Source organism: Phocoena sinus, chromosome 2, assembly GCF_008692025.1.
Source record: "Phocoena sinus isolate mPhoSin1 chromosome 2, mPhoSin1.pri, whole genome shotgun sequence".
Taxonomy (NCBI): Eukaryota; Metazoa; Chordata; class Mammalia; order Artiodactyla; family Phocoenidae; genus Phocoena; species Phocoena sinus.
The window spans coordinates 162,571,119-162,584,680 of NC_045764.1; the positions used below are offsets into that span (position 1 = coordinate 162,571,119).

Sequence of the window (13,562 nt, forward strand, 5' to 3'; positions counted from 1 at the left end):
ATATCTATTTAACAAAAGCCACTTCCAAGTCACTAACAGGTACACGGGTATATAGACAATACTCTAAGGTTCACTATAATGGAATCCAACTGATAAAAAATAAGTTATATACAATCATTGAGAGAATTTTCTTCTTCCTGAAAACCAGAGACCTATAAATTTTTTAATTGACTACATGTACTACACAAAGCCAAAATTATGACAATGAAGATTGAAAATTTAGTGGTTGAAAATGATTTTATTTTTAAAAGACGAAAAAGCTATATCTCTGAAATATCTCTGAAATTACTTATATTTTTGCCACATATTTTTATTTAAAGCTAATAACATCTTACATATTTTATACATTAAAATCTTTCTTTTTTTAACTTCTCAGTAAAATTCCAAACTCTCCCTATGCTCTGTCTAGTAAATATTAGTTTATAAAAAACTGTGGATTTGTTTACTACTTAGTACTTCAACTAAATAAGCAATCTAAAGTCCACAAGCTGCTTTGTATGGAAAAAATGCATATTTTGATATAATATTTTAAAAATAATTAGAATGAAGAAGGAACAATAAAGAACAATCTAAGCAGCAATCAACATCAAAAATGTTGGCATTCTTTATATTCTGAAACCACAGTCCATAAGTTTAAGTATAGGTTTAAATACTGGGGGAAAACGATGCCATTCCACAAATACTCCTACCTGTTGTCTGCCCATCACCACCTATTTCAACTTTTAGAATATGCAAAGAGGCACCGAAGTTCGGCTGGGGAAAGAAGTAACAATATTAACACTGTGATTCATTGTATGAAGGACAAAACACTTTAAGACAATTACTAATCACTGCCTTTGGTTTTGCAGATGAGAAAACCAAAGCAAAACTTCAAATAAACAGCAACTTATTCCAAAAGTAATTTGCCTAGTTTTTTAAAAACTAGAATTGTGAAGGCACTAAAGACTATTGGTGAAATTCACCACAGTTTCTAAGATATCACAGATACCATTAAATAATTATTTTTTCATTACCTTAAAGAGATAATCCAGTATTTGAGAACGATAGGGCTCTGGGTAATTTACTAGAAGTCGGGAGGTTGCCTAAAAAATAAAAAGTTTTCAAAAGTATGAATAAAACAAATCCAATAATGAACACCTTTTCAGAGTGCTTATACGTGCCAACTAGCATGCCCGTATTTAGCCAGCTCTTGGGCAGCGTTGAGCTGTGGAAAGCCGTTTCCCAGGTTATCTGTTTGCCTGTCTTGGTTTTGCCCATCATTGGGCAAATACGGCTGTTGTCTGTCCCATAGCTAAAACATAGGTTCCAAGCAACAACCAGGTTTCTCTTCTACTGAGATGAGGGTTGGCTGGGAGGTAAGCTTGCTAAGTCTATTGATGAATCTCATTACTACAAATTTATCTTGAGGACCTTGACTCACAGAGTGGTTTTTAGAAGAAATGAAACAGTTTCTCTGTCTTAAGGCTGTTTGTCAACTACAGTATCTGGGGGCCAGAATGGGAAAGATGAATCTCAGGTAATTTTTCCCCTCAACATCTTGCAAGAAAATATTACAAGCAGCACTGCTTAAAGGAACCTCCACTCTCCTCATTCTTATTAGAGATTTATAGGTGCTACCTCTTGCTATTAAGAACGACCACACAGTGATTCCCCAGGCCAGGCTGTACTAAGGAAACCTCACACAAGACTTTCCATCAGAATAGAAAGAGAGAGGTGGAAGATGCAGGAAATAACACTTGATCATACCTAAACCATGGCTGATGACTGCTTGAACAAAGAAATCACAAAATCAATAACCCACCAAGTATGTATACTTTGGGGGGCAACAGTAGCAAGGGGAATAAAGAGATAGGTTTTAACATGAAACAACCAACACCTTGCCAGGTGTATGCCAAGGGCAAGACTTGACTTCCATGGGGCTTGATGTTCTATTTTACTCTCATATATGCTACCACTGACATTCTGCTGGTGTCTCAGCCCCTGCCACTGACACACAGGCCCATGGAGCTACTCTCTAGCCACTTCAAGCTCAACACATCCCCAACCAAACATAGCACTTTTTCCTAAATCTGTTTCCTCCTCATGTATTTGCCATCTTAGTAAAGAACAACACCTGTCTGAGCCATAAATTTAGGGTCACCTTTTCATCAAACTTTCCATCTATCTTCAGTCACCAAGACCTCTTTAATATCTCTCTTCATCCCCTCATCTTCAACCCCACTACCTTCCTAGGCTCTCCTCAATTATTAGAACAGCCTAAATGGTTTCAGGGTCTCCCATCTGCCTCCCCATATTTTATCCTCAATACTACTTGTCAGATTAATCTTCCCAAAACAAAAACCTAACCATGAAACTACTCTGTTTAAACATGCCAAGACTTCCCTCCCCCAAGAGCTTTCAGGATAAAGTTCAGATTGTTCAGTTTTATACCCAAATCCCTTAATTATTTGGATTCTACCTCTGACACTTTACCCCTTATCACTCTCACACCATCTATCTAGGTCTAACAAACTAATTTTTCTCTTTCTTCTGTCTGGAATGCATTCTATACCCTCATTTGGCCAAATCCAATTCATCCTTTAGCTTTCAGATCAAACTCCACCTCTTCAAGGAAGAATACCTTCTGCTCCTCCCCATAAGTTTGACGTAAGTCAGGGGTCCCCAACTCCCTGGTCACAGACCGGTACAGTCGGTGGCCTATTAGGAACGGGGCCGCACGGCAGGAGGTGAGTGGAGGGTGAGCGAGCAAAGCTTCATCTATATTTACAGCCACTCCCCATCGCTCTCATTACCGCCTGAGCTCCACCTCCTGTCAGCATTATGGTGAGTTGTATAATTATTTCATTATATATTACAATGTAATAATAACAGAAATAAAATGCACAATAAATGTATCGCGCTTGAATCATCCCGAAACCATCCCCCTCCCCCGGTCCACGGGAAAATTGTCTTCCATGAAACCGGTCCCTGGTGCCAAAAGGGTCGGACACCACTGATGCAGATTGGACTGTGGACTCCCTCGGCACAAGGTCCACATGGCTGCCGTAACTCTTCTATCCCTGCACTCTCATCACTGCTTTACTTTTCTGTTTCACCTCTAAGTTCCCTGAGGACAAGGACTGTGTCTTATTCAAGTTCATATCCTCATTTAGTCTATTATTCAATAACCATTTATTTAATATCTTTTATGTTATCATTGGTTGCACTGCACAGGCAGCATAATATAGGCTTTGCATCCATGAAGCTGGTATCCTGATTACGTCATTTACAAGCAATGTGACCAAGGGCAATTTATCATAAAGTGGGTTATCTTCTTCATTCAGCTGTCCCAAGACTAAAATAAAGTATATGTAAAGGACTTAGCACAGTAGCTGGCACATAGTAAGCTCTCAAGAATTGACAGGCACTGTATACACGAATTGTTTTTAAACATAGAGTCACTTTCTCAAAGAGCTTACAGACTAGCAGAGGCTCAAATATTAAAGTGAATGAATGCTGTATACGCACACTAGCCTATCCTTGACCCAAGGTAAACAATGCTGCCTACTCTGCATTATGCTAACGATACACATTGTTGTTAGAACAGTGTGTTTCACTGTTTGGGGGTTATTTTGCTCTCTGTGCTCTTCTATCCCTAACACAGAAAGGGCCAACTTTGAGTAACCACACCACATCATGACTCTATTGCAAGCCTACAGTCACACCCAATGCAAAAGCCTTAGTCAACGGCAATAGTCAGCTAGGAGCAGTACAGCCAAACGTTGAAAGGTACCATTAAGCAATAGCAAATTACCAAATTACTAATCACGCTCCCTGAATAAGGCCTGGAGCTCTTTACAAGCAGCCCAGGAAGCCTTAGCACAGTAGCTGGAACATAGTAAGCTCTCAACAAATGGCAGGCATTGTATACCCAAACTGGAACACGTTTTTCATTTAAAATCCTTGGAATAGCTTCCTCCCCACTAATCTATGAAACAGAATGATATTAACCAAAATTAGTCGTGTGACAGATGCCATCCTGTGCTTTGACATCTATCCTCACAATGTTCCCACCAGGTAGGTATCACTGTGTCCCCAGAAAAAAACCTGAGATACAGGGAAGTTAAATAACCTGCCCAAGGCTGTACAGTGAGTGGCAGGGCCCAGAACAGATCCCGAGCAATCTGCTCTTCAGTCCACGTACACCATACTGCCTTCCCTATCAAATATGAAGATTCCAAACACTTATTGCCACAAACTGTGCTAGGTACCAGGGACTTCAGAAAGAAGCTTAAAGTGGTGTACAAATATAGTCTTGCAACCATTTTCATCCAATCGTATTTACCGAACTTCTAAGATGAGTGATGCATTACACATAAGGACACTATTAGAACAGATAACAGTCTCCTATTCTGAGTTACGAAACAATTCTTCTCATTTTAAACTTAGTTAATAAACATAAAATAACAAAACATTTCCATTTTCAGCAAGTTAAACAATGGATTTAATATCAAAGTAAAGATATTAGGACATTATGAGTCCTCATTTTAAGAAATACTGGCTATTCCAGGTTTAAACCACAAAAATAGAAAGGAGAATGGTAGTAGTAAAGAATAAATACATTAGCCCATTAGTCTACTGTTTACCTTGAAATATGCACCAGCATCTATGAGTAAGGTTGCAACATTAGAAAATAAAAATGTAAAAATCAGCTGGGTTAGGGAAAAGATTTTTTTTTCCACAGTAGAAGGTCAGATCTGTGATCAGACTACAGACCAAGTTATCCACTGGCTTTTCCTTCTTGTAATACCAATGCAAAACTTAATCTCTGATCACCAAAGCATCCACTTTTCAAAAATAATTATGTTTTCTGGTACGTCTACTTAAAAATAGTCACCCAAATCTCGTCGGTAACTTGAAACCTTAGAGTTTTGCTAAGTTAAATGATGGACATTAATTAAATATATAGATAATTTCCAAATAATATAAAATGCTAAAACATTAATTACTGAACATAGGTTTATCTACTTTTGGTTTCTTATCACAGAGAAACAAAAGATATTTAGATCTGTTAGAAAACATGTCTTGTGCTACAATGAAAAACTGTACCAAAAAAGAAGCATATGCTTCTAGAAATTATAAAATATATTCATAAATTTGCCAACCTACAGAATACTGGTATAACAGTTCACAATTGTTTACTTCCTAGTTTTCACTAGAAATTAAGGTTTATAAGAGTCAAGCATTCTAACTAATATATGTAATTAAAATACTGGAAATAATAAGGGAAACAATTCTATCAAGGAAAGTAGGATGTATTTTGGCTAAGGAAAGGTATGAGGTAGGGAGATGTATTTTTGTTAGGGAAATGAAAGTAATTTTGTCCTAAAGTAGACAAAATGAATGGATATAGAAGCTGGGGAAAGAGAGAGAGAGAAGAGAGGGAATTTTACCTGTGTAGTCAAGCTAGCTAAAAATGAAATAAATTTATTTTAAGGATTTTTTTAAAATAAACTTTAATAGCATACTTATGTAAAACTAAAACTTAATTATCTTTCATCTGCTAAGAAGACAAATTTTTATTAGACTATTGGTCTGCTCTTGATAAACCTGTGAAAGGTTTTTCTTTACCTTTTAAGTAACCTGCCTAGGAAATAAAGATTCTGTGTTTTATCAAAATAATATTCTATGCTTCACATTATCTTTACTTAATCTTTAATTACTTAAAAAAAAAAAGTGAGTCTTCTCTATTAAAAGAGCTAAGGTTGTGTGTTTGGGGTGGGGGTGGGGGTTAAACTGGGATTAAAATAAGTAACTTTATGTATTTGCCTGTGAAGTTCTTGTGATTTTGCTTAAATGGATAACCAAGTATTATTTCACAGTGACCAACAATCCTATTTAATCAAGTGTTTTAACAGCTTTTGATATTTTGACAAACTTCCCAAAATCAAATTCTAAATGAAGTCTTTCTGACCTCAAAATAACTTTGAGATTTTCCAGATGGGCCCTGGAACATCTCAAAAGATGTGGTCTTTCTCCTTATAAAGACAGACGTTAAACTAATTAGGCTTTTTTGGTATGTTAAATTGCATGGGAAGCACTGTCAAAGACATAATACTAAACCTTCTTTAGGTTTTATTTGTATTGATATATGTTACTAATATATGTGTTCCAGAAATTACATAAAATTCCTAGATACCTGCTATATCCTGGTATAATGTTATCACTTGTAATTCTAGTTATTAACTTAAAATGTTGTATGTCACAGAAATAACCTAATTTCCTTGTCATTTGCATTATAATAAACTTTATCAGATCTTTAACATGGTCGTGTTTAAGTCTTTTTGTCATTTACAGACAATTATTTACTCTGATGCTTTTGCAAAAGTGTTCTTTGAAAAGTGCTTCATCTTCAAGAAGACTTGTGAAAAGGACTCTAACTTAAAGTACAGGATTCTGATAATTTTCAGATCATACTGCTCAACTGGGTAAGAATTTACAGAACTCTAAGGTAAAAAAAGATTCAGGGTTTCCCTGGTGGTGCAGTGGCTGAGAGTCCGCCTGCCGATGCAGGGGACACGGGTTCGTGCCCCGGTCCGGGAAGACCCCACATGCCGCGGAGCGGCTGGGCCTGTGAGCCATGGCCGCTGAGCCTGCGCGTCCAGAGTCTGTCCTCCGCGGCGGAAGAGGCCCACAACAGTGAGAGGCCCGCGTACCGCAAAAAAAAAAAAAAAGATTCATAAAACTGCTAACTAAAGATCAAGATCAATCAGAATTAATTACAAGGAACTGAATGAACTGATGAGGATAATTATAATTTTTATGATTTTTTTTTTTTTTTTTTTTTTTTTTTTTTGCTGTACGCAAGCATGTGGGATCTTCTTGGACCGGGGCACGAACCCGTGTCCCCTGCATCGGCAGGCGGACTCTCAATCACTGCGCCACCAGGGAAGCCCTTTATGATTTTTTATCTGAAACATTATTAGTTCTTGAACGGTTTTTTTTTCCCCCAGACTTAAGGAAACCCGTTTTCCTAAGCTGTCTATGACTTACAGCAATTTGGTAAAGTGTACCCTTATAAACAAAGATAAAACAAACTTCTCCCTACCTGATCCCTTCAGAATTTAGAAACTCTTAGTGAGTATTCTCATTTTCATAGCAATATATTTATTTGCATAAGTTCCTAAGAATCTGTCCTCCTTGTAACAGGACACAATTGGAAACATTGATTATATTACTAAGGTTTTAACTGGAATGTCATATCTGAGAGAGATGAACATAGACTCAGATATGACCAGACAGATTTAAGGAACTAAACTTGACTTATGGAGCCAATAAAGCTCCTTGGAAAAATCAGCCTGGCAACTTGCTTACAGAAGCCTTACCAGGTGAGTAAGGAAGGTCGCTTCCTGGCAGATGTAGGAACCTCAGGATATTCGGTGGACCTCGAGAAGAAAGGAATTCACCCAAATCTATCAGTACTGCAGGGAAGGTCTGATGGTAAGCTCATAGCTTGGCTTCCTACCTTAAGAGAGACTTCTAAGAGTCCAATCTGTGATTCCTTGTGTGAAGGTCCAGCAGAGTATACCTGAAAGAGCCTATAGGGTCTATCACTATTCTTGTTGCACTTAATAAATAATAAATTAATTAATTATTAAATAATCAGGCCAGACTTATTTTGCAAGTAAATTAGCCTTATTTGGGTTATCTCTGATAAAAGGTGGGGGGAAGGGGAAACTATAGGACACCCTGTGGATATCAGATTTTAGTCCTGTTAATTGCCTTTGAGGTTTGTTTTCTACCTGTAAACTGGACTGAATACTGAATTCTTCTCACTTCCTCTAATATCTGGCTACAACTCTCCAGATATTGTTTCCAACTTTTTCCCACCTTTCTGACTTGGAATTATTGAGAACTAAAATTGCCCTTTTCCTGAAGCCATGCAAGCTGAAGTGGGACAACTAGATATAAACTCCAGAGAAATCACTACAACAGTTCATGTATGAACAATCTTTGCGCCTCTTGCTGCATGGACCACTCAGAAAGAACCCCCCCACCACCAGAGATATTCAGACTACAAACCAGGAAAATCTATGATTGCCACCATCTGTCCCCACCCCATCTGAATATGCTTCAAGTCCTACATCTAGAAATCTCAACTGGCTACCCTCAGGCCTCAGACTAGGTTTATAATCTGCTCCAACCACTAACCATTGTTTTTCTTTTGTTTCCATAGAAATGCCTCTTATGAAATAACCTGAATCAAATATTTGCACCATAGAGGCCTAACTTTATAAACACACCTGCATCGCTGCCTCCTCAAATGAGACACAATCCATTAATTGAACTGACCTATTCTAAGACAGTGGTTGGGTGCGATATGGAGCAATCCACCAACTCAGCACAGATTCAAACCTACTTACACCAGATGTCCCAAGATGTTAATCATAACATTATCTAATCTTTGAATGGATCCCTAGGGCCCCAACATCACTGATCTCGTTTCAAGGTATGACCCTTTAAGCTTGGGTCAATGGCTACCAGCTGGATTTCAGGACTACTGCTTGTTCAATATAATTATTATAGGAGTGCTACTAAAATCCTTTCTAGGTTACAACATGCCCTATCCCTGACTTTTAGTAAATCAGCTACTCAGGCAGTTAATGTCCTCACCACTGACTCTGATGCCTAGGCATCAAGGGTGGATTGTAGTGTAATCCCCAACAGTTGGTTTTTCCTTTTTTGTAATGGAAGGGCAGGACTTAAGCTTTGATTGCAAGGCATCCACTCCAGAGTTATCCATTTCAGAGATAGCTATCTCAAATAAACACACTGCCAGCCACAGAACTAGATAAAGAGCCAGGCTGGGGTTGGCGGGAGGGGGTGGGGGGGATTCTTTGCTTGAGATCTTGGTTGATTTCGATAACTGACCATCATTAGGGTCATTTTTTTTTCTCTTCCTGCACTTTAATTTTCTACTCTTAAGTTTTGAACTCACCAATAAAAAGTGAGCCCACAAAACCCTAGGCCTCACCCTTGACCCTAATGAAAGCAGAACCCCAGGCCCACACCCCCCTCTCTACCTACAACCTCCCTGTGTGGCCCAGGTGTGCCATGTGCTTTCCAGGACCTGTGAGTAATAAACTTTTTATTTTCAAGGTTTTCTGACGGTTATCACTGAGGGCATCTTGCAATCATGGTAAATAGCACAGAGAGGAGCTTCAAGATGGCAGAAGAGTAAGACGTGGAGATCACCTTCCTGCCCACAAATACATCAGAAATACATCTACATGTGGAACAGCTCCTACAGAACACCTACTGAACGCTGGCAGAAGACCTCAGACCTCCCAAAAGGCAAGAAACTCCCCATGTACCTGGGTAGGGCAAAAGAAAAAAGAAAAAACAGAGACAAAAGAATAGGGACGGGACCTGCACCAGTGGGAGGGAGCTGCGTGAACACAGCCTGAAGGGGGCTAGTGGGCCACAACTAGCCAGGAGGGAGTCCGGGAAAAGGTCTGTAACTACCGAAAACGCAAGAGACTTTTTCTTTGTTTGCCTTTTTGTTTCCTGGTGCGCGAGGAGAGAGGATTAAGAGCTCTACTTAAAGGAGCTCCAGAGACGGGCGCAAGCCGCGGCTAACAGCGCGGACCCCAGAGATGGGCTCAGGCTGCTGCTGCAGCCACCAAGAAGCCCGTGTGCAACCACAGGTCACTATCCACACCTGCCCTCCCAGGAGCCTGTGCAGCCCGCCGCTGCCAGGGTCCCGTGACCCAGGGACAGCTTCCCAGGGAGAACGCACGGCGCGCCTCCGGCTGTTGCAACATCACAGTGGCCTCTGCCGCCGCAGACTCACCCCGGATCCGTACCCCTCCCTCTCCCCGGCCTGAGTGAGCCAGAGCCCCCGAATCAACTGCTTCTTTAACCCTATCCTGTCTGAGCGAAGAACAGACGCCCTCAGGCGACCTACACGCAGAGGCGGGGCCAAATCCAAAGGTGAACCCCGGGAGCTGTGCGAACAAAGAAGAGAAAGGGAAATCTCTCCCAGCAGCCACAGAAGCAGCGGATTAAAGCTCCACAATCAACTTGATGTACCCTGCATCTGTGGAATACGTGAACAGGCAATGAATCACCCCAAATTGAAGAGGTGGATTTGGGGAGTAATTTTTTTTTCCCTTTTTCTCTTATTGTGAGTGTGTATGCGTATGATTCTGTGTGTGATTTTGTCTGTATAGCTTTGCTTTTACCATTTGTCCTGGGGTTCTGTCCTTTTTTTTTTTTTTTCTTTTCTCTTTTTAATAAACTTCAGCACTTGCTATCATTGGTGGATTTGCTTTCTGGTTTGGTTGTTTTCTTCTTTCTTTTTTTTAAATTACTTTAAAATTTTTTAAATAATTTTTTGTTTTTTAATAACTTTTTAATTTAATCTTACTTTATTTATTTTATCTTTTTCTTTCTTTCTTTCTTTTCTCCCTTTTATTCTGAGCCGTGTGGATGACAGGCTCTTGGTGCTCCAGTCAGGCATCAGGGCTGTGCTTCTGACGTAGGAGAGCCAAGTTCGAGACATTGGTCCACCAGAGAACTCCCAGCTCCACGTATTATCAAACAGCAAAAATCTCCCAGAGCTCTCCATCTTAGCGCCAAGACCCAGCTCCACTCAATGGCCAGCAAGCTACAGTGCTGGACATCCTTTGACAAACAACTAGCAAGACAGGAACACAACCCCACCCATTAGCAGAGAGGCTGCCTAAAATCATAATAGGTCACAGACACCCCAAAACACACCATCAGACATGGGCCTGCACACCAGAAAGACAAGATCCAGCCTCATCCACCAGAACACAGGCACTAGTTCCCTCCACCAGGAAGCCTACACAACCCACTGAACCAACCTTAGTCATTGGAGGCAAACACCAAAAACAACAGGAACTACAAACCTGCAGCCCCCAAACACAGTAAGTTAAGCAAAATGAGAAGACAAGGAAACACACAGCAGATGAAGGAGCAAGGTAAAAACCCACCAGACGTAACAAGTGAAGAGAAAATAGGCAGTCTACCTGAAAAAGAATTCAGAATAATTAAAGATGGTCCAAAATCTTGGAAATAGAATGGAGAAAATATAAGAAATGTTTAACAAGGACCGAGAAGAACTAAAGAGCAAACAAACAATGATGAACAACACAATAAATGAAATTAAAAATACTCTAGAAGGGATCAATAGCAGAATAACTGAGGCAGAAGAACGGATAAGTGACCTGGAAGATAAAATAGAGGAAATAACTATCACAGAGCAGAATAAAGAAAAAAGAATGAAAAGAATTGAGGACAGTATCAGAGACCTCTGGGACAACATTAAACGCACCAATATTCGAAGAAAAGAAAAAGAAAGGGACTGAGAAAATATTTGAAGAGATTATAGTTGAAATCTTCCCTAATATAGGTAAGGAAATAGTTAATCAAATGCAGGAAGCACAGAGAGTCCAATACAGGATAAATCTAAGGAGAACACACCAAGACACATATTAATCAAACTGTCAAAAATTAAATACAAAGAAAAAATATTAAAAGCAGCAAGGGAAAAACAACAAATAACATACAAGGGAATCCCATAAGGTTAACAGCTGATCTTTCAGCAGAAACTCTGCAAGCCAGAAGGGAGTGGCAGGACTATTTAAAGTGATGAAAGGGAAAAACCTACAACCAAGATTACTCTGTCCAGCAAGGATCTCATTCAGATTTGACAGAGAAATTAAAACATTTACAGACAAGTAAAAACTAACAGAATTCAGCAACACCATACCAGCTTTACAACAAATGCTAAAGGAACTTCTCTAGGCAGGAAACAACAGAAGGAAAGGACCTACAATAACAAACCCAAAACAATTAAGAAAATGGTAATAGGAACATACGTATCAATAATTACCTAAAATGTAAATGGATTAAACGCTCCAACCAAAAGACATAGACTGGCTGAATGGATACAAAAACAAGACCCTTATATATGCTGTCTACAAGAGACCCACTTCAGACCTAGGGACACATACAGATTGAAAGTGAGGGGATGGAAAAACATATTCCATGCAAATGGAAATCAAAAGAAAGCTGGAGTAGCAATTCTCATATCAGACAAAATAGACTTTAAAACAAAGAGTATTACAAGAGACAAAGAAGGACACTACATAATGATCAAGGGATCGATGCATGAAGAAGATACAACAATTGTAAATATTTATGCACCCAACATAGGAGCACCTCAATACATAAGGCAAATACTAACAGCCATAAAAGGGGAAATCGACAGTAACACAATCATAGTAGGGGACTTTAACACCCCACTTTCACCAGTGGACAGATCATCCAAAATGAAAATAAATAAGGGAAGACAAGCTTTAAATGATACATTAAACAACATAGACTTAATTGATATTTATAGGACATTCCACCCCAAAACAACATAATACTCTTTTTCCTCAAGTGCTCATGGAACATTCTCCAGGATAGATCATATCTTGGATCACAAGTCAAGCCTTGGTAAATTTAAGAAAATTGAAGTTGTATCAAGTATCTTTTCTGCCCACAATGTTATGAGATTAGATATCAATTACAGGAAAAAGTATGTAAAAAATACAAGCACATGGAGGCTAAACAATACACTACTTAATAACCAAGAGATCACTGAAGAAACCAAAGAAGAAATCAAAAAATACCTAAAAACAAATGACAATAAAAACACAACAACCCAAAACCTACGGGATGCAGCAAAAGCAGTTCTAAGAGGGAAGTTTATAGCAATACAATCCTACCTTAAGAAACAAGAAACATTTCAAGTAAACAACCTAACATTATATCTAACGCAATTAAAGAAGAAGGAAAAAAACCATAAGTTAGCAAAAGGAAAGAAATCATAAAGATCAGATCAAAAATAAATGAAAAAGAAATGAAGGAAACGATAACAAAGATCAATAAAACTAAAATCTGATTCTCTGAGAAGATAAACAAAATTGATAAAGCATTAGCCAGAAACATTAAGAAAAAAAGGGAGAAAACTCAAATCAATAGAATTAGAAATGAAAAAGGGGAAGTAACAACTGACACTGCAGAAATACAAAGGATCATGAGAGATTACTACAAGCAACTCTATGCCAATAAAATGGACAACCTGGAAGAAATGGACAAACTCTTAGAAATGCACAACCTTCCGAGACTGAACCAGGAAGAAACAGAAAATATGAACAGACCAATCACAAGCACTGAAATTGAAACTGTGATTAAAAATCTTCCAATATGGGCTTCCCTGGTGGCGCAGTGGCTGAGAGTCTGCCTGCCAATGCAGGGGACACGGGTTCGTGCTGCGGTCTGGGAGGATCCCACATGCCGCGGAGCGGCTGGGCCCGTGAGCCATGGCCGCTGGGCCTGTGCGTCTGGAGTCTGTGCTCCACAATGGGAGGGGCCACAACAGTGAGAGGCCCACTACCGCAAAAAAAAAAAAAAAATCTTCCAATAAACAAAAGCCCAGCAGTAGATGGCTTCACAGGCAAATTCTATCAAACATTTAGAGAAGAGCTAACACCCATCCTTCTCAAACT

At 39.2% G+C, this 13,562-nt stretch overlaps 1 protein-coding gene across 7 annotated transcripts in view; it reads right to left on the reverse strand.

The window, feature by feature from the left end:
- The window catches only part of GALC (galactosylceramidase), a 61,502-nt gene that overhangs the window by 41,177 nt on the left and 6,763 nt on the right, over nt 1-13,562 (reverse strand). For 5 of the 7 annotated variants that reach the window (XM_032622586.1, XM_032622584.1, XM_032622585.1 and 2 more), the window contains 2 exons: nt 1,014-1,082; nt 690-753 (listed from right to left, as the gene is read on the reverse strand). In XM_032622586.1, coding sequence (XP_032478477.1) covers nt 690-753; nt 1,014-1,082 — 133 coding nt within the window. The remainder of the gene's footprint in view (nt 1-689; nt 754-1,013; nt 1,083-13,562) is intronic. The other 2 variants (XM_032622589.1, XM_032622590.1) reach the window with 1 other exon arrangement.